This window comes from Natator depressus, chromosome 1, assembly GCF_965152275.1.
Source record: "Natator depressus isolate rNatDep1 chromosome 1, rNatDep2.hap1, whole genome shotgun sequence".
In the NCBI taxonomy this organism is placed as follows: Eukaryota; Metazoa; Chordata; order Testudines; family Cheloniidae; genus Natator; species Natator depressus.
In genome coordinates, this window is record NC_134234.1 from 106,104,338 (window position 1) to 106,125,305 (window position 20,968).

At 41.5% G+C, this 20,968-nt stretch overlaps 1 protein-coding gene across 4 annotated transcripts in view; it reads left to right on the plus strand.

Annotated features, from left to right (window-relative positions):
* Positions 1–20,968, plus strand: part of MYO16 (myosin XVI) — a 576,974-nt gene that overhangs the window by 513,469 nt on the left and 42,537 nt on the right. For all 4 annotated transcript variants that reach the window (XM_074963511.1, XM_074963520.1, XM_074963529.1 and 1 more), the window contains exons 30-32: positions 426–672; positions 2,526–2,833; positions 6,247–7,446. In XM_074963511.1, coding sequence (XP_074819612.1) covers positions 426–672; positions 2,526–2,833; positions 6,247–7,446 — 1,755 coding nt within the window. The remainder of the gene's footprint in view (positions 1–425; positions 673–2,525; positions 2,834–6,246; positions 7,447–20,968) is intronic.

Below are 20,968 nucleotides of genomic sequence, written 5' to 3' on the forward strand. Positions count from 1 at the left end.
GACAAACTGTACATTCTATCATATAGAAAATTAGCACATTGTGAGCCAAATGATGTTTTAAATTTGTGCCATAATATTCTCCTCTCACACTCCCTAGCGTAAGCTTCATAGTGTGATTTAAGCAAAGGGGAGAAAAATTGCCAGTGAAACTAAATACTGAGTACTGGTAACTCAAACTGGTAAATGAGTTTATTACTATGCCTCAGTTTAGGCATTGTTATTAGTGAGCAAAAAATGCATATTGTCCATTTTGGTTTGCAATTGGTAGAGAAAGCCTAATATTTCTTTCTCCTTTTATAAAGGAATATTGCTAGATATTTATTCACACTATCCATTTTACAGCTGAATGCACAATAATATTAAGTTATTCATTGTTGAATCCTATCTTTCATTGATCTATATCTTTTTTTCTTCCATTATGGCAGTTGTAAGAGGATTTCTAGCTCGCCAGCGTTTGCTACAGAAGATGAGCATCAAACAGCAAGAGGTCACATCAATCAAAGGCTTTCTGCAGAATGCAGAGGATATGGGGCTGAAAGCATATGATGCTTTGGTCATTCAGAATGCTTCTGACATTGCTCGGGAAAATGACCAGCTCCGCAATGAAATGAATGCTGCTTACTGTAGGGAAAAGTTAGAGGTTAGAAACAGGCAAGAAGAAGCCCCCAAAAGGTAAGGAGGGAAAGCAACTTCTCTAACTGTAGGAATCAGTTTTCCTAAAGTTCTCAGTGCAGTCCGTGCTAGTAACGGCAGTAATAATGCTCATATGTAAACTTGACTCTGGCTTCTTTAAATGTATGCTTAAATGACTCTTGAGTCTTCATTAAATACTTTTCTAGTTTGTAAAGCCAAATCAAGTAATTAATTTTAGCTGCATAAAGCAACGATGTACAAGATATCAGATTCAGGAGGCACCAGCACATACAATAACTATTGTTTAAATCTCTCAGACATTTTAGCATTTAAAAATAAATAGTGTTTCGGTATAAGTGAAATAGATTTTAAGTGAGACTTTAATAAATAAATAATAATAATAATAACTCTAACTTAGAAAATTCAGCTGGATACGTGCCAAGATAACAGGAACAGCTATGAAGGCATAAAAAAGGCAGTGAAGTCCAGACTGAGAAATGTGCCTAATAGACAGATTGCCAAGAGGATCTTTTCTTCTCATTTAAAAAATCGCCTAACATTTAGCTTTAATTGGAAGTTTAATAAACCTATTCTAGCAAATCTAGCAAATATTCTAGCATCCATCCCTGTACAGATACCTGCATGGAGAGGTGGTTTTTGTAATAGAAACTTATTATCTGTGTCTATAACTCACTGATCATAGGAATGTTTATTTTTCCACAGGAGCTTGATTCCAGCTCATTGTCTCTTATCAGAAACAGCTCCCCCTTGCCTCCGTTGACTCTGTCAGATGATTTTTATTGAAGTAAAAATGACACTGGGTCTGTTTAATTAACTTCAGATATCCCAGTGATTACATACTGAAGGAAATGCCTTTGTAGGGAAGACTGTAATTAAACATTACACTGAAAACAAATTATCCACTGAGCACCAAGCTTTCATCTTTAGCTATTTCATGTACTACATGGGCAGCTGGCTATATCCTGTAGTTGAATCCAGCTCTGCTGGTGATCTGCCATGCAGAAATACAATTATAAAAACAAATGCTGGAGAGCTTGTTTGTAAAGTTATTGTACTGCCATCTTTTAGTTACTGCAGTACGTTACTACACTGTATTACAAGGCTGGTTTTAGACATCTGGAAGGTGTCTTCAGTTACTTTTAATCTAAGTAACTCTTGCTTTTTAAGGTTGAAGGACTTTGGTGCGGGGGGGGGCGGGAGGTCTCATTTTCACCAGCTTGTTGGAATTGAGCTCGCAACGTTATTTTCCAGTATATAATGGAAACTGCAGAGATTTTAAGGACAATCACTACAATAAGTTAGAAAAATCCACAGTTGCGCTCAAAATGATAATAGAGGAAAGCTTAAACAAGAAGACTTGTGTTGGTGTTTTGGTAGGATATAACACAAAGCCAAATTCATCTGTTAAAAGATTACAATATTTTAAAGATCTGGATTTCATAAGCAGAATTTCTAGTTGTCTTTTTTAGAAAACAGTGATGAAAGTTCAGCATTTGCTGCCTCAGTAACTTTCTATTAAAATGCATTTCCCAGAAATGATCATTCAGATTGAAATCCTGGCTCTTGATTGTGCTTAACAATCAAAGTGTGAACAATTCATTCAATGAATGTCTGATCAACAATATGAAAGTGCTTGAGGAAAGCTGTGTTTGGGTGAAAAAGATCCAGTGTCTTCTTTTATCATAACACAGGAAATGGAAGAATGCTAGCAGCTTGATCTGGATTTGTTTGTCAGAAGATTACTACATACCCTCTAGGCACACCAGGGGTGTTGGAAGATTGTTTACCAAAAAGCCATTGTTATGTTTGCATGAACAGGTTCATTGTTATCATTTGAATAATGCATCTGGCCATCTTTTCTGTGTTTTCAGAGCTGAAGACAGGGGTGGGAAAGTCTCTGAGGACAGCTTTGCCGGCTGCCGTACGCCTAAGCATTTTCATTCCAGTTCTGTGCCTGTCCCCATGGCAGTGGATGTCTTGGTACATTCTGTGGCTGGATCATCCATCAGATCCCCCTCCCTGCACTCTGTGTTCAGCATGGATGATAGTAATAGCCTGCCATCACCAAGGAAACAGCCTCCTCCCAAACCAAAGAGGGACCCCAACACACGACTGAGCGCTTCATACGAGGCCGTTAGCGCTTGCCTGTCGGCAGCTTCTAAGGAAACAGCTAATGAAGGTTAGGCAGAAAGGAAGTAACCCACACAAACATTGATCTTTTGACTCTGAATCTTTAAAACATTTTCAGATGCCTTCATAAAGTCTCATTTCCTTAGAATTTCTTCAGTGGCAGTAAATAAAATTGCCAATTTATCAGTAATTTCTAAATCAGAAAATAACTATTCATTTGTTCTAATTTCCTAGTTTGTCAACAACAAAAACCTATTTACAGAGTTCTCCCTGGAGATAAGTGAGCTGTGTCAATTTTAGCCATTCTGCCCTATTAACTATTTTATTTTACCTTTTAAACCGTGTTATAATTCTTTTGACAGCTAAAGTAGAACATTTTGAATGTTGAATTTTACCAGGTTAGCTCTAAATTATCTACTCTTTCTCTCCACATTAATATGAAGGCACAAGAATAAACCACACCAGAGAGCCTCACTTTAGTTGTGAGTTAAGTGACTTATATGAGAATTCACATGTGGTGAACTTGGATGTAATGGTACGCAGATCATACTGAAATAGCATGAAAGTCCACAAATGTTTCAAAGCATTCAGTGTGTAAACTGCACTTCTGATTAAAGTAGTCTTGCTCCTTGCCCTCTTCAAATTAAAGAGGAAGAAATGCTTTTCACTCTCCCTTGTTAAGCCCGAGTAATCAGATTTTGCCTAGAGGCTAGCAGATCCTTCCTCTGCTGCAATCGGGGTGGGAAATAATGTACAACCACTCTGTAGCCACTAGTATGGTGGCTAGAGGCCCTGCATGTCCTCTTTGCATGATAATTTAGGTTGATGTGTCTATGTCAGATCTATTTCCATCTTTCCTATCCTCCTTCTGGCCCATCCACCTCTGAAACCGCTCCTTGTGCTCCAGAGGGGAGAGAAGCAGTTAAGGGATGGAGAGTTCCAGTCCATGTTTGAGGCTTTCTATCCCAGTTCAGTGAAACTGCAGCAGTTGCACAGTGTTTCGGCCTTCTGTATCCAGCAGTGCTAGGGAGGAATTATTTATCTACAATCAAATGGTTCTTTGAAATAATGACAATTTTTATTTATGTTAATGTTAGTGTATATGTAAAAAGAACAGGAGTACTTGTGGCACCTTAGAGACTAACAAATCTATTAGAGCATAAGCTTTCGTGGGCTACAGCCCACTTCATCAGATGCATAGAATGGAACATATAGTAAGAAGATATATATACATACATACAGATAAGTTGGAAGTTACCATACAAACTGTGAGAGGCTAATTAGTTAGGATGAGCTATTATCAGCAGGAGAAAAAAACTTTTGTTGTGATAATCAAGATGGCCCATTTAGGCAGTTGACAAGAAGGTGTGAGGATACTTAACTTTAGGGAAATAGATTCAATATGTGTAATGACCCAGCCACTCCCAGTCTCTATTCAAACCCAAGTTAATGGTATCTAGTTTGCATATTAATTCAAGCTCAGCAGTTTCTCAATGGAGTCTGTTTTTGAAGCTTTTCTGTTGCAAAATTGCCACCCTTAAATCTTTTACTGCGTGGCCAGAGAGGTTGAAGTGTTCTCCAACCGGTTTTTGAATGTTATGATTCCTGATGTCAGATTTGTGTCCATTTATTCTTTTGCGTAGAGACTGTCCAGTTTGGCCAATGTACATGGCAGAGGGGCATTGCTGGCACATGATGGCATATATCACATTGGTAGATGTGCAGGTGAACGAGCCCCTGATGGCGTGGCTAATGTGATTAGGTCCTATGATGGTATCACTTGAATAAATATGTGGGCAGAGTTGGCATCGGGCTTTGTTGCAAGGATAGGTTCCTGGGTTAGTGTTTTTGGTGTGTGGTTGCTGGAGAGTATTTGCTTCAGGTTGGGGGGCTGTCTGTAAGTGAGGACTGGTCTGTCTGCCAAGATCTGTGAGAGTGAGGGATCATTTTCCAGGATAGGTTGTAAATCTTTGATGATGCGCTGGAGAGGTTTTAGTTGGGGGCTGAAGGTGACAGCTAGTGGTGTTCTGTTATTTTCTTTGTTAGGCCTGTCCTGTAGTAGGTGACTTCTGGGTACTCTTCTGGCTCTGTCAATCTGTTTTTTCACTTCAGCAGGTGGGTATTATAGTTTTAAGAATGCTTGATAGAGATCTTGTAGGAATTTGTCTCTGTCTGAGGGATTGGAGCAAATGTGGTTGTATCTTAGACCTTGGCTGTAGACAATGGATCGTGTGGTGTGTCCTGGATGAAAGCTGGAGGGATGTAGGTAAGTATAGCAGTCATTAGGTTTCCCGTATAGGGTGGTGTTTATGTGACCATCACTTATTAGCACCGTAGTGTCCAGGAAATGGACCGCTTGTGTGGATTGGTCTAGGCTGAGGTTGATGGTGGGATGGAAATTTTTGAAATCATGGTGGAATTCCTCAAGGGCTTCTTTTCCATGGGTCCAGGTGATGAAGATGTCATCAGTGTAGCACAAGTAGAGTAGGGTTGTTAGGGGACGAGAGCTAAGGAAGTGTTGTTCTAAGTCAGCCATAAAAATGTTAGCGTACTGTGGGGCCATGCGGGTACCCATAGCACTGCCTCTGACTTGAAGGTATATATTGTCCCCAAATGTGAAATAGTTGTGGGTGAGGACAAAGTCACAAAGGTCAGGCACCAGGTTTGCCGTGACATTATCGGGGATACTGTTCCTGATAGCTTGTAGTCCATCTTTGTGTGGAATGTTAGTGTAGAGGGCTTCTACATCCATAGGGGCCAGGAGGGTGTTTTCTGGAAGATCACTGACGGATTGTAGTTTCCTCAGGAACTCAGGGAAAGTGTATATGTACTAATTTATAAGTCATCCAGCATCTTTGAAGGTACATGGGCTAAATAAATGTGAAATTATTGGAGCAGATTCTTTACTGTACCCAAGTTCTGATGGGAATGACAGATTGGAGGTCTGTCCAAAGAGTCAGCTATAGCTCCATGATTCTCTACCGCAAGTGGAGCCTGGGGCTACTCTAACTGGTGACAGCTAGCCAGGGTTCTAAGGGATCAATTACCAGTGGAGGATAGCCCCTGGCATGCCATCCACTTCCCCTCCTCATCTCCTGCACCACAGGCTGTGAGGAGGGTAACTACAACCTGGTTATGCCAGCTCTAAACCTTTGAGAGAATGTCCTCCCTCATGTTCCGGTATTACTGATTACTTTGATGACTAAACTTTAATACTACTGATAGCAAGGCAAGATTCCATCTCTTCACCTCCAATGATAGAGGCCAGTGGTTTTTGAAGCAGAAAGTCCCGAGTCTTATCTCTTACTCCATATGTGTGTGGGTTAGCTTTTGACCAGAGCTCATTACAATACCTTGAATGCTATCGAATTAAGGTTTAAGTACAAAACCTTTGTAAGCCGTTATCTTGCAGAAGACTCAAGACCTTGATCTGTTGTTAATATATATATATTTCCCTTTCAGTATTGACCCGACCAAGGCCACACAGTGATGATTATAGCACCATGAAAAAGATTCCTCCCAGAAAGCCAAAAAGAAGTCCCAACACAAAGCTCAGTGGCTCTTATGAAGAGATATCTGGCCAAAAGCCTGGGGATGTGAAACATTCAAATGTAGTATCTAAAACAGGTGGTCATGACATTATGACAATACAAAGAGCAGCTTCTGCTGATGGGCCACATCACAGCACGTTGAGTTTGTGTATGTCACAGGAAGAGGAGGAAACTGAGCCGGTGTATATTGAAATGGTAGGGAATGCTATGATGAATAGTTCTGCTGAACCAGAAAGCCCAGACCAAGGAGAGTCTGTTTATGAAGAGATGAAATATTTTTTACCAGAAGAAGGCAGCAATGGTAATGGGATGGTTCCATTAGTGACCAGATCTCCTCCGCTGTTGTTTGAGAGCAAAAACTCTGTACCAGTTGAAGAACTTGATGCAAATAATCAAGCAGCCTTGGGCTATAAAGACTCTTATGACATTCCAGCCCCTTTCCCAAACTTGCTTCCCCATAGACCCCCACTTCTTGTGTTTCCTCCAACCCCTGTAACATGCTCACCTGCTTCTGATGAATCACCCCTAACACCACTAGAAGTGAAAAAGCTTCCTGTCCTGGAAACAAATCTAAAATACCCTGTGCAGTCAGAGGGTTCAAGTCCTCTATCCCCACAGTATTCCAAAAACCAGAAAGGGGAGAATGAAAGGCCTTCATCCCCAGGTTTGGCTGTATTTAATGTTTCAAGCAGAGTATCTCCTCCTTCAACTCCTCCTCCTCCTCTCCCTCTCCCACCTCCTCCTATGCCCCCATCTGCTTCCTATCGACCTTCTTCACATTTTACTTTCCCCCTAGAGACTTGTGCTACTTTTCTGGTTAATACAGGGAAAACAGGAACAAACTCAGATCCATCAAAAGTACCTCAGAGACCAAATCCTGTTCAAGTTGGAGGTTCATCTTCCCCATTCTCCAAGCTGCCTTACTCCCCAGTAAAGGTGGCAAGAGCTGAGCACAGGAAATCAAACTCCAACTCATCATCTACACTTCCATACAGCCCTACAAACTCAAGACCCTTGACCAGTCCCCTTGATGAGTTAACTAGCTTGTTCAACTCAGGACGGAGTATGCTTCGAAAGTCTGCGGCAGGAAGAAAGATTAGGGAGCCTGAAGGTAAGCTTGATTGGAATACTTCACCTTACTATGTGTTCTTTCTGCATAAACTCAGTTGACAATATCTGTACCTCAATATTTGTGCCAGTTCTCTTGGTTGTGGTATTAAATTTAAAAGTGAACTGAAAAGCACTGGTAAGTAAGTAACTCTTCTGTCACACTGTCAGAACTGCACCTTCACCAACTATGCCAGCCTCCAGCATCCACTTCCCCCACAAATGTCCTCATGCTTTCTTCCACACTCATGCTTATGCAGTGAATACACTCCCTTTGTTCCATCAGCTCCCTCTCCAAGTCCCACTCTGCCACCACCTACATGAACTCTGCTAACTGATTGTGGCTAAGGTAGGCTAGGTAATGATTTTTGTCTTGGGGCAGTCTGAGATATCTGATACTTTTTTTTTATTCGTATAGTACAAAGCAAAGGAGAAAAATGTATATTTTTACACAAACATTGCATAGGTTTTTGTGTTTCCCACTCTCCTGTCCTCCGTGTGCCACTTATCCTCTTGAATGTAAGCTCTTTGTGGCACAGATATTGTCGACCTTTGTGTTTGTACTGCACCTAGCATAATGGGGTCCTCTTCCTGATGGAGGCTCTGTGAAGTATGGCAATATACGTATTTAATAATAATAACTAGATTATTTTAAGATCCCAACTATTAAGAGAATATATGTATAGAATTAAATTACAAAAATACTTACATTCTAAACAAAAGACCACAAACAGATCTACAAATTACTCAGCATAACATCTCTGGAGAACCAGCATGGTCTTTTCAATTTGTTGGCTAATTGCCAGACTGACGTGTGTGTGTGTGTGTGTGTGTGTGTGTGTACGTGTGCATGTGAGAGAGAGAGAATGTGTTCACTGGCACTATTCTTCAGAAGTACTACAGTCAGGAGAATCTCCATGTTTTTCATTTTCACAACTTTTTGCAAACAATGCCTGTTTTAAAGCAAAATAATGCCAAAATAAAACATTATGCCCACCTCTTCAACCATCTTTAAAAGAAACTATTCATAGCTCAGGTTCAAAGAAATGGAAAAGATTCATACGCCACCCCAAATTGTGATGCGTGGTAGTTTGCTGATTCCTTGTGGGCTGTTTTAAGGTATTTCTTCCAGCTCAAGTACCTATTTTATAACAGTCATTGGCTATGTTGCTTCCTCAATAAACAGTTATAAATATGGAACATTACCCTGAGATCACAAAGGGAAGATAGGGTTTTTTTAATGCTTACTTTGCTATTGCTCCAGTTTCACAGAGAAACTGGCCCACAAAATAAAACAACCTGTGTCAGAAGCAGATGAATTAGAAACAAATGGCCTGTTTTAATAAAATATATATCTTGTAGTTGTGAGAAATCAGGGAATAAAAATGCAGAAAATGTATGAGCAGATTATGCAGTTCCTCAAGTTTTCTCTGAAATGTCTACTTTTCTTCTACCAGTCAGTTCTTACACTACAAATTTAAATGTTTTTCTTCACATTCCAATAGTTTAAAGAAAATGACTAGATAGTACATCATATGAAGATGAGTTTACAATGTCAATTCAATGGCAATATCTTGAATGCAAAACTGTATTTTGTATATTTCAGTAGGTTAGCTGTATCATAGAGAAAATTTACTTTCATTTGAAGACTTCAGTTCAGAGTTTCATTATTACATTTTCTAGAAGACATGAGTTTGGATAATGCAACCATGTTTCTCCATTTAGAAGAATTTAAGTCTCCAATCTAATGCAAGAGGGGTTGCAATGAAACACACACACACACACACACACACACAATGCCTAATTGGTGACCAGGCTTTCAGATTGCAGAGCAAAGTCCATTGTACCTGATGCAATTGAGCCAGAAGCTTGTCACTTTACATACATATTTTTGAGACCATAATATTTTACAGATCCTTATTCAATCATTCACCTTGTACAAGGAGCAAAAGGTTTAGGACATTTTGTTACTTTATTTTATTGTACAGAATAGTGATGCTCCAGACTGGTGTGCGTGCAAATTATGAATTCTTAGAGTTCATCTTGATGTCAGCAGTTACTTGAGCTATATTAATAATGCAGCTGGCAGGTCTTTTAATGTCTGATTCAAAAGTGGAGTCTGGTCATCTGGTTTAATGTTACTTTTTAAATTTAATAACAACCACATACCAAAAAAAAAAATATGCAGTGCAGCTTCTCTCCAAAAAGAGTAGTGTGCCGGCTGTCCTTCTTGGATAGTCCTAGTCTGTGGGGAGTGTCAGCAGTTTTTTTAAAACCAGAATCTGTTAATTTAAAATCTGGGATTATTGAATGGATGATCCTCTTTTCCAACTTTGAACCCATATCTGGCCCAGTAATTAGCGTTGTTTCTGTAAATATTCATGGCATATTTAAATTGGGTCTGATTTCCTACTTTCAAACATAATGAAAAACTATGTATAGTTGGCTTGATTATCCTCTCACTTTTTGTATATTGTATTTTCTATGGGCACAGCTCCATTGACTTCGGTGGGGTTAATTTATGCTACTATAATAGAGCAGAATCAAACTAAATTAGGGGATATTAAGTAAATATATTTAGTAATTGTCATTAAAGTGGACGTCAGAGTCTTTACACACATTTGACAAAATACATTGAAAATATTTTGGCTTTTTTCATATATGGAGAGCAAATTTAATTGGTTTCTCTCACCATTATGCCTTTGGCTCAGAAGTGGTTTTTAGATTGAGAGTGGAAGTGCATTCTCAATGCACCTAAGCACTTCCCTTTTAGTGCAGCATGGTAGGCCCAGTTCAACAGAGACTGCAAATTGGCGTTTATGATCCACACAAAAGGTTGTCTCAGGTTTAGAGATTTCTACAAACTCATTTTTCCTCACCTGTGATCAGAAGATGGAGATCAGCTCAGGTATCCTGTGAACCGAGCCTAGTGTATCACCTAAGCCTGCCAGCTAGCGGCTCTGAATTTACCTTTCACATGGAAAATACTGGACTCCTAAATGTTTCATCAAGACAGCACTAAGTATGAAAGATCAAAGGTCAAGGAAGATATACCATAAAATTTAAAATCAATATTTTATTAGATAAAAGCTACTGGATAAATTTAAGCGCAGTTACATATAAATCGTTACATATAAATTGTTGATGAGAAAAAGGATCTATTGCGTCAAAGACGCAGACAAATATACACAGTGTGTTTTCGCAGCTCACATTTTAGTTTACTGCACATCTTCAGTTCCTTTCTCTTGTAACAGCCGTTATAAATATTACCTTTCATTTAACCTCTGGTGCATTTTAATAAGATAGCAACATAAGGAAGTGGATTGATTTTTGCAAAATTTGAAGGACTATATTGGAAAATGCATAACGTCCTGGCTTGTCTAGTATTTTTATAATATCTTATTCTGTTTAGTGTATTTTAAGCTCTTCCAAGGTTCCTCTCTTTCCCCAGATTCTCTTTATTTGAAATGGATTATCTATAGTAGGCGATGCTATGTGTGCATGGAAATTAAAAGGTTTGTCCAGAACAGTACTCTTCAGTTTACTACTATGTGATTCTCTTCACTGAAGAGAGTAGACTCCAATCAATGACTTCAGCTCAAAATAGAGGGTGAAATTCAGGCCCTTTTGAAGTCAATGGACATTATGCTATTCAGTAAGGCCAAAACTTCATCCAGAGTTCTCACTAAAAGCAAGGCATGTTTTTCGAGCTCTCCATAGTAGTTCATTTACTTTTTTAAAATCAAGTGTGAAAGATACTAGATTACAGCCTTGGAGACTAAAGTTCTTTCTTTATTCCCAGAAGTACAATAGAGGCAGTGCAAGCAAATCTCAATAGTCTGCCTCAGTCTTGACCTGGAGGAACAATCTCAAGGGGTGAAAAGACTCTCCTGGCTATTCATTTCTTGACCTCTTTGTTGAAACTACCAACCAGGATGCTAACCAGTGGTTTTGTGACATGGACATTTGCCTGCTGTGGACTGGATTGAGACTGCACCAGCTCTTTTCACATAGACCACGTAACACCCAGCAGATGGGAATAATTTTCAGGGACTACTGAACTGGGCTGGATTTATATTAGTGTTATTATTCCTGTGTAGCACCTAGAGGCCCCAACTGCAATCAGGGCCCATTGTACTAATTTATGTACATGCTGTTCACATATCAAGAGACGATTCCTACCCTGAAGAGTTAACAATCTAAATAGACAAAACAGACAGTAGGGAACTGAGGCACAGAGAGGTTAAATGACAGACCAGAGACTAGGGTGACAACCCCTTTTAAAAGGCAAAAGCAGGACACATGCAGGAGCCCTGCCCTCTCTGAGGCTCCATCCCTCCTCTTCCCCGAGGCCCTGCCCTGCTCTTCCTCTCCCCCTGAGGACCCACCCCCTCTTTAGGCTGGAAATCAGAGCCAGGCCATGGTAAGAGCCGCCCAGAAGCTCAGGCCGCTGTGGGGAGTCCCAAACTCTCCATCTGTCCTGGGTGGGGAGCTGGAGTGCCCGAGAGCAGCCCCCAACCCATGTTCCTGCCTCCTGAGAGTGCCACCCATTGCAGGTGGAAGATCCTGGCCTTCCTGAGCAGCTCTTACCACAGCCTGGCTCCTTCCAGTCTGGCCAGGAGGTGGGACCTCTGAGAGAAGAGGAGGAGCAGAGGCAGAGCCTCATGGCTGGGTGGGGGCGGGAGGGTAAGGCCCACCTCTACTGCCCATGCTGGGAAGAGGCAGGCACCACCCCTGAGCCTTGGGCAGGTGCGGAGCAGCACTGCAGGGAATCTGGGACAAATGCTATCCCAGAGTCATTCAATCCAGGACCGGGACTTGAACTCTGCATTTTGGGACCGATGGTCACCCTACCAGGGATTTGAATCCAGCCCTCATGAGTCCCACTTCAGTGCCGTAACCACAAAACCATCGCTGCTATCTAGATTATGCTACTGATTTCAAAGGTAAAAGTTTCAATACCCATTGTCACAGTTCTGGGCTAGCTGCAACTTTGACTCCCTCTCTTCAAGTGTCCTTATCCAGGTGACAGGCCTCTTTTCTTCATCTGTTTGGGGGAGAAATCCCATGATTTTCCCCTTCTCAGAATGGGACCCAGGCTCAGTATCCTGATCATGATTCCTCAGCAAGTTCTACTGAGTTTGAGCCCCATTAATCTTCCCTTTGGGAGCTAATAATGGATGCAGTGAGCCCAAACAGTCTTTCAAAAATAAAGTATTGGTTAAACTCAACGGTAGGACAGAGCATTACAAGAGCAAACAGTTTTAACACAACAGTCTAAACTGATAACTGTTCTACCTAAAGCTAAGGTAAGCATAACTCATCAAGGCACTCCCACTTCTAGGAACTGGGGTGCAGTCTGCTTCCACTCAGTTCCTGTGTCTTCCCCTTGTGTTTTAAGGCTGTTCATTTATTAGTCCCAAAGCTCTTTTATCTCTTAAACCTGGTTAAACTGATTTCTGCAGCCCCACCAGAAATGGGTTGGGGATAGACTTCAGTGCAGCTGGCTCTCTACATTGTCCTTTAATTACCAATAAATGGGGGGCAGATGGGGCTATGAGAAGTGTTTGTCTGCTTTCCTGTCTATGTGCAGGCCAGCTCATGTCTGAGTTACCCCCTTTGAAATCATACAGCAAGCAACACAATAACAATCAGATAGACATGTAATATTCATAAAATGTTATGGGCATCTCCCACATCCTTCACATCCGTTACCTATTTTGGGTCCCCTCTTTACCCCCTTCCTGAGTCAGACATTTCCCAGATAATCTTACATGCGAATGAGCAGCTCCATGCTATCCAATATAATTATCCAGTGATGGTCAGGGAGCTACTAATGGTCCCCAGGTATTGCAGATATTTTGGCATCCTAGTTCCAGCTAGATCTTAGCAAACAAACATGCGTTATATGCTAGGTAGAGCTTTGGAAAATAGCAACTTGGTTCTTGTCTCTGTAAAGGAACGTCCTGTCAGAGGAGGGTATTTTTTGATAGCTTGCAAATAATTCCCCACTATGAGCAGATTAAAGTAAGCTACTGTTGGTAGCTAACATAGCTCTATACTGGATTGCAAATTAAATTCCCTCTGGGGTTTGAGAGATGAAATCCCAGTCCTTTATCCTATAAGCCACTCAACCCTTCCTCTTAAGCAACTTAATAAAGATAATATTCATATCTGCATCTCATTATTCCTACATTATAATATAATAGATTTCCTTCTTTTGTAACAAAAACCAAGAATTTACAAATTGTGAGCACTATAGAAAGATATACTGTCACCTTTTGTCTTCTTTTATCCAGGAGTACTGAGGAAACAGTATGATACTTTGCACTTATATAGCATTAGTTAGCTCAGGATCTCAAAGCACTTTTAAAATATTAATGAATTAAGCTTCAAAATACTTCTTTGGCATAGATCAGTACCTGCTTATATAAATCTGCTTAATTACCTGACACAGTTCAGTCTGACTCTGATATTTTCTGTGACTAATCTTCAGATTAAATATGTGGATACAGCTGAATAATTCACAAGTGAGTAATTTACTCTACAAATTTAGGGCTGCTGTGCCCAATTTCTACTAGATACAGCAGAGTGGGAGAAATCAAGAGAGCTGCTCTTAGCTCTTTGATGCTGGAGTCACTTCTAAATTAGCCCTACACTGGTTGGCCATGGACCCCCTAAACAGGGGATTACTGAGGAGGTCACATAGGAGCTAGCAACACCAGTTCCATGCTGGAAATTCCTCCATGCTATGGCCGTTCTCTAGCTAGGTAGTAGTGTTGCCTTTGTGTTACTAGAGGAGCACAAGGGGGATGAAGTTGGCCAGAGAAACTTGCTGCCTAGCCTCTTTTCTTGCTCAGAGAATTTCCATGAACCTTTTGTAATTCCAGAAATATTTTTTATTAGCGTTAGTAGTAAATATTTATATAGTGACATGGCCAAAAGGCTGCAGTTGGGATTGGGGGCACATTGTGCAGGGTGCTGTGCAAACATAGAGAAGAAACATTGTCCAGGAGAGTCTTCACGCGAAAAGATGCAAAATAGACAAAGAGTTGGGGCACAGGGATGTAACATACAAGTGCATTAAGATGGTGAAGAACTGGCATCACATCTTTAGTTACATATTTCCTCGTTGATGTTGGGTTTTTTCTTGTTTTTCATTGGGATAGCGGTAGGGTGAGGAATGGGGAAGCTAGGAAGACTAAAGTAATGAGAAAGGAAGGGAAAGAGGGATCCTCACAGCTCTATACCTCTCTAATTTACCCTTTATTTGATTTTTTTTTTGTATTTTTTCTCTTGGATTGATCATAAACAGATCACTCTGAGGATCTGATAGTCAGTATTTAAAATATTTAAAATTGGAACTGTTAGCTACATGCAATAAATCACATAAATCCCAGGGTATTGTGGTGTTCCCTGACCTCCAGTGTTCCTCTTTTAATCTGTAGAAGGTCTTGAAGAAACCAATAGAGAGAGGTAACAGATTATTGTGATTTGGGAATTTTAGACAGTGTTATGCTTTTTTTTTCCTTTTTGGGTCATGCACAGGCCTTTATCAAGGCATCATTCCCAGAAAAAATTAGGCCATTGTAGCCTAATAGCAGAATTGAATTGAATTTTCTCTTATCACATTTACACAACATATTTGCATATTCCTAACTTTAAAGGATGCGGGCTGTCTTGTTTAATAGCCTCTATGGAAGGGCAATGGTGATGGGTGTAGGGAGAACTCTCCTTACCTGCTGTGTCAAGCAGTGTCTATCACAGATAAAATATTTCACTTCTGAGATTACTGAAAGGTTAGTGTGAACATTCTTGCTAGTAATGCTCAATAGATGCAATAGTCAAAGAAAACAAACTCCTAAAGGGTGTGTGTAAATGCTCCCAAAACAAATTGATTTTGAAATTTGAGTGAATGCTCTGAGTATTTTTGCAGAATTTCTCAGCTCCGTGTTAAAATACCTGTACATTTGTATGGTATTCCACATTCAAATTTACCTAATTCCAGTCACATACTTAGGTCAACATTTTTAAAAGTGATTTTGATTATGAGTGCATCAATTTTTGGTTGCCCAACTAGAGGAAACTTTAAATGCCCTGATTTCTAGAGGGTGGGTACTCAGAACTTGGTCCGCTCCTGAAGTCTTCACCCCCTCCTCCAGTTTGTCACTAGATGTCAGGGGAGAGCTCATTTAGACCCGCTTATATCATTAAACTTGCATGCCTAGGATTAAACATATGCATAAGTCATTGCAGGATTGGGGCTTTAGAGATTTTCTATAATTATTGTCTCAAGACGAAGAAGTTAAGGGGGGAGGGCTGCACAATCTTTTCTAATCACTTTTTAAATTGTCCATTCCAAGTGAGTTTCATTCAGTTCCTCATGTTTCATATAACACTTAACCTTTCTTAAGTTTCTCTCTGTTTTGAATTATGTTGTCTCCCTTAACTCCCACATCCATTCTAAGGCAGGAGCACAATAACTAAGCTGTACCTCCGCACCACGGTGTATCGCAAGCCCATAAACTGTAATAACATTCAACATGTAACATTGAATTCAGGTGGCAATCTACAAGCCTGTTATTTTCATAGGAAAGTGAAACTAACAGCCTGGAGTACTGTTCCATCCCTATTGCTGGATTCTGGAAATCACCTTGTAACTGAGAAGCATGAGATTGGAATCTTTAAAATGTAAACAACATATTTTCAAATAATCAATAATGTAAATGGCATATGGAGGTAGACTTGAATCCAAGATGCAGGTCCAGTGAATGCATTGTTCAGGAGTCATACACTTGTTGATCGTAGCAGAGGTGCATTGATGTCGCCTGCCAGCAACATGGGGGAGGAGAGAACAAGTAAAGAAAAATGAACTGAAACAAGCTGTCATTTGTGGCAGCAACATCAGAAAGTTCTGACATATAAAATGCATATATTTAGTAATAAAAATGGCATGACTTCATTGCTAAGGGATTAAAGTTATTGTAGCGCCATTATTAGCTTGATCAGGACACGAAGGAGAATGAAACAGTGAAACAGATTTAAAGTGGCAGGCCACAACTTTATTGACTTTTAAGTTTCTTTTTGCAGGAGGGCATGCTAAGTATTTACTTGAGCCTACAATGGTGTTAAGTGGTCTTGTGCCATATAATTAGTCCTGGGCAGAGAATGATCATTCTGTTTTGTGGAGGATTTTGAGATTTCAAAATTTGTTTTAATTTTGATTTGAAATTAAATCTCTACATTTTGCAATTCTCCATAAAACAAAAATTATGAGGGGAGGGGAATTTGTTTCTGAGTCATTGAAATGTTTTTGTTAGAAATGTTTATGAAACATTTCTGTCAGAAATATTGAACAAAGTGTTTTAACCCTTTTTGACCCAGAACAGGAAGTCCACTAGTAGGCATTTTCTACACAAGTTTCAATAAAAAAGAATAGGAGTACTTGTGGCACCTTAGAGATTAACAAATTTATTAGAGCATAAGCTTTCATGGGCTACAGCCCACTTCATCGGATGCATAGAATGGAACATATAGTAAGAAGATATAGATAGATAGATAGATAGATAGATAGATAGATAGATATACTGTGATACAGGATGGCCAGAGGGCAGCAGGAGAGTGTTAGAAGGGAGCCTTATTCCCTGTAGAGGGAAGAAAGTTTGCTATAGATTAATTAAAGCACCTGAAGTCAATTAGAGCACCTGAAGCCAGTCACTGATAGTTCAAGCGGTTTGCCGCTATCCCTAGGGCCCCTGGGCTGGAATCCGGAGTAGAGGGTAGGCCCGGGTCCCTCCCTCTCCACTCCCCTCCACTAGGAGGCTAGTGGGGCAGTTAATACCCCAGTTCAGGGGCGAGAAACGGTGCCCTGAACCCTCCCCAAGAAGAGAAAGCGTGAGACCCGTCCAAGTAGTGCCGGCAATTTGCCACAATACATTCAGAGAAGGTGGAAGTTGCCATACAAACTGTAAGAGGCTAATTAATTAAGATGAGCTATTATCAGCAGGAAAAAAAAACTTTTGTAGTGATAATCAATATGGCCATTTAGACAGTTGACAAGAAGGTGTGAGGATACTTAACATGGGGAAATAGATTCAATATGTGTAATGACCCAGCCACTCCCAGTCTCTATTCAAACCCGAGTTAATGGTATCTAGTTTGCATATTAATTCGAGCTCAGCAGTTTCTCGATGGAATCTGTTTTTGAAGCTTTTCTGTTGCAAAAAACTCTTCCCCCTCCCCCCCCCCAACACTTCACTGTAGTCTGAGTGATGTTGCTGTACTTAGCTGATGAAATCATGGAAAGCATTGATGGTGTTGTCCTCTACTCTGTAGTAGACCCCGATGCCTGTTTGCTTTTCTCCTGAGATAACCTCTTGCAGCATGTTTGCTCTGTGATGTGTTGATGTGAGTGACTCAGCATTTCTGATGTCCCCAGCATTTTCAGGTCATGGCTCCAACTGTCCCTACATCCGAAGAGTTGCCAGATGGCACTGGTACTGTCTGCAACATCAACTTTGAAATGTTGCCAAACCCGGGAGGATGTATATTTAATGTGTTTTCCAGGAGGGGTTGGAAGATTGTATTTGCATGGGCTGGAGGACAGTTCCTTCTGAGAGAAATGCAGTACACCAAAACCATATCCAGCAGAGATGGGAGAATGTGATCATCCCCCCTATCTAGGAGCTATGATTAACAAACTCCATCCTTTCCAGAACTGAAGTAGTAGTGGAGAAAACTTTTTTAGAAGGAGCTGATGGTGTCCAGGCAGTAGCTTGCTGAGGGATCAGTCTCTGGATCAGAATTTGGAGTAACTGGTGCTGTGCTAATCACAGCTTCCTCCTCCTTACTATTATCATTGTCTCCTGCCCCCTGACTGATCGATTGTGCACCAAGGAAATATTGCTCTCTCGAGGGGCGGCCAAAGTGGTGCCTGCTGATTATGGTTCTTTATGGCCTACTTCCCCTTCCTTCACTTCCTGGTGTTCATGCTACTAAGCTTCTGCAGCTGCTTCTCCAGTGAGCAAGCCAGACGTGGTCTTTCTTTTGCTCACCCTAAACTGCTCCATGGAAGAACGCTGTTTCTTCACCACCTCACTCTGCAGTCTGGTAGTTTCACTGACAGAGCTATGAAATGGGGACTCTGGGAGGGATGGTGCAGGCTCATTGCTGCTTGTCCTAGGAGTAGCAATGGGATTTTCCCCCCTCAGATAATTGCTTTAAAGTCCCTCCTTACAACTTGCAGAATGGGCAGTAGGGGGGCAGTCAGGCTTCATGAGGTGAAATAAATCAATTAATCATTAATCAGCAGTGGCAGCTGCGAGGTTGAAGCAGACAGTACCTGCTGGTATGCTGGGGAAATCCTGTCCTGACAGTCCTCAGCCTGCTATGTTTCTTTCAGAGAGAATAAGATGTATCAGTCTGCCTGCAGCTTCAAACAGACAAAGATATAAGCATGAGACTAAGTCTTCCTCTAAATCCACTTCAGAGAAGTTGGATTCAGTTGTAAGCAAGCCCATCAACTCAGTTCATGAGGACTTAGTATGTCCTAAATCCCAGAGGCATGACAAGAAAGACCATAAGCATTGGGCTCCATCAGTACCAGACCGTGTTCCATTGGTGCTGTCATCTCCGGCTCCTCTGAAACCCAGGGATCCATCGGCATTGATGAAGTTCGATCCCGTCAACTTGGAGTAGCTCCCTCCTCACTGGATCCCGTGGCTCAAACAAGCAGAACCCCTCCCACACCAGGGAGATTTGAATCCATTGCTATCTCACAGGACATTTGCAGTCTCCTGGATCTGGACCCCTCCTCCATTGGGTCTCTCTATTTCCAGGGAACTAACATCACTTCTGAGGGAATCGACCACTGGAAGGAATTTATCACCTATCCCATACACAGAATATACCTTCCCTCCAATGGCACTGACAGTACTTCCCCTACCACCACCCAAAAGACCTGCACTGGTTTGAGAGCAAATTCTGCATCATCTGTCTTGAAGTTGCTGGTACCCCATGCCATGGGGGCCCCCCATGACCATCTGTTGACTCCTCGCACTGGCCCTACTATTAACTCCTCCTACTGGCCCTATTATATTGGGGACCTGGGGACTAGTACCCCCCTGCAGAGTCAATCCGATCTACCAGGGAGTCACCCCTTGCCTCCCCTTTAAGGAGATGCTCAGATCTGCCCCTGGATCCAGCAGAAAAGGAAGAGGAACATTACACTCCCGATCCAGTGGTTCTGCTGGAACCAGCAAGGCTGCCAGCATCATCCCCAGATAAAGCAGTGACTTCTACGTACCCCCCCCATCCCTGATGACTTCAGGCAGTTTCAGGACTTGCTCCACAGAATTGCTGGAGAACTTCAGATTCCTCTCAAGAAGATCCAGGACTCCCAGCACAATTTTTTAGAATCATCCCAACACCTGGACACAACAGAATAGCTCTCCCCATTAATGAAGCCATACTGGAGCCAGCTAGGACAGTTTGGCACACCCTTGTCACCCATGCTCCCACCCCGAAAAGGGTGGAGAAATGCTATTACATGCCAGCCAAAGGAGTGGAATTTTCTCACCCAACTCCCAACTCACTGGCGGTCTATGCAGCTTCTGAATGTGCTTGACCACAAGATTCCTGGTCTACTCCTATCAATAAAGAGGGCAAATGCCTGGATATGGTGGGGAGAAAGGTCTTCTCATCACCTAGCCTCCAGTTCAGGATAGCCAATTAACGCTAATGGCTAAATATGATTTCCTGAGCTACGTCTATTTTGCAGAGTTTACTGACAGCCTTCCGCAGCAGAACAGAGCTCGTTTTCAAGCTCTGATAGACAAAGGCAAACTGATAGCCAGGACTGCTCCCCAGTCTGCAGGTAATGCTGCTGATACTTCCTCTAGAGCTATGGCTACCGCCATCGTCCTGCACAGGGAATCATGGCTCCATGCGTCAGGGTCCCTAGGGAGATCCAGAATAACACTGAGGACCAACCCTTTGATGAATCACACCTCTTGAACCAGAAGACAGACGAGTCCATCCATGCCCTTAAGGACTCCAGGGCTACCCTCCACTCGCTGGGGATATACATGCCTGTCGCTAAGAGTAAATTCCACTGCCCATCAGTCAGCTCTAGACATATGGCTCAGCAGTTTTTTACATCAGAGACCCTATGAACCACCACAGAAGAGACAGAGATTCAAAAGTCCTGCTTCCCTATACTCTCTGCAAAAGGCTCTGCATCCCAACCTCAGCCCCTGGCTTGACATTATTCAGGATATGCATCAGGTGTATTTCGGTCTGAGAAGCCTTAAAGATCTTCCCTATTTCATACAGGCTAATAGAGTCCACCAGTTATCTCCTGAATCTCTGTCTTATGTTCACTTCTGGCAGTTGGCCCCACTGAGCCTCTCATTGCACTGGACACCAGCCACAAGTTGCAGTGAAATTATGCTTATAAATTTACAACTTTAACATTTCTGTCATTACACCTTCCTAGCCTGAAAATGGGCCTCCAGAAAGCTAAGGCA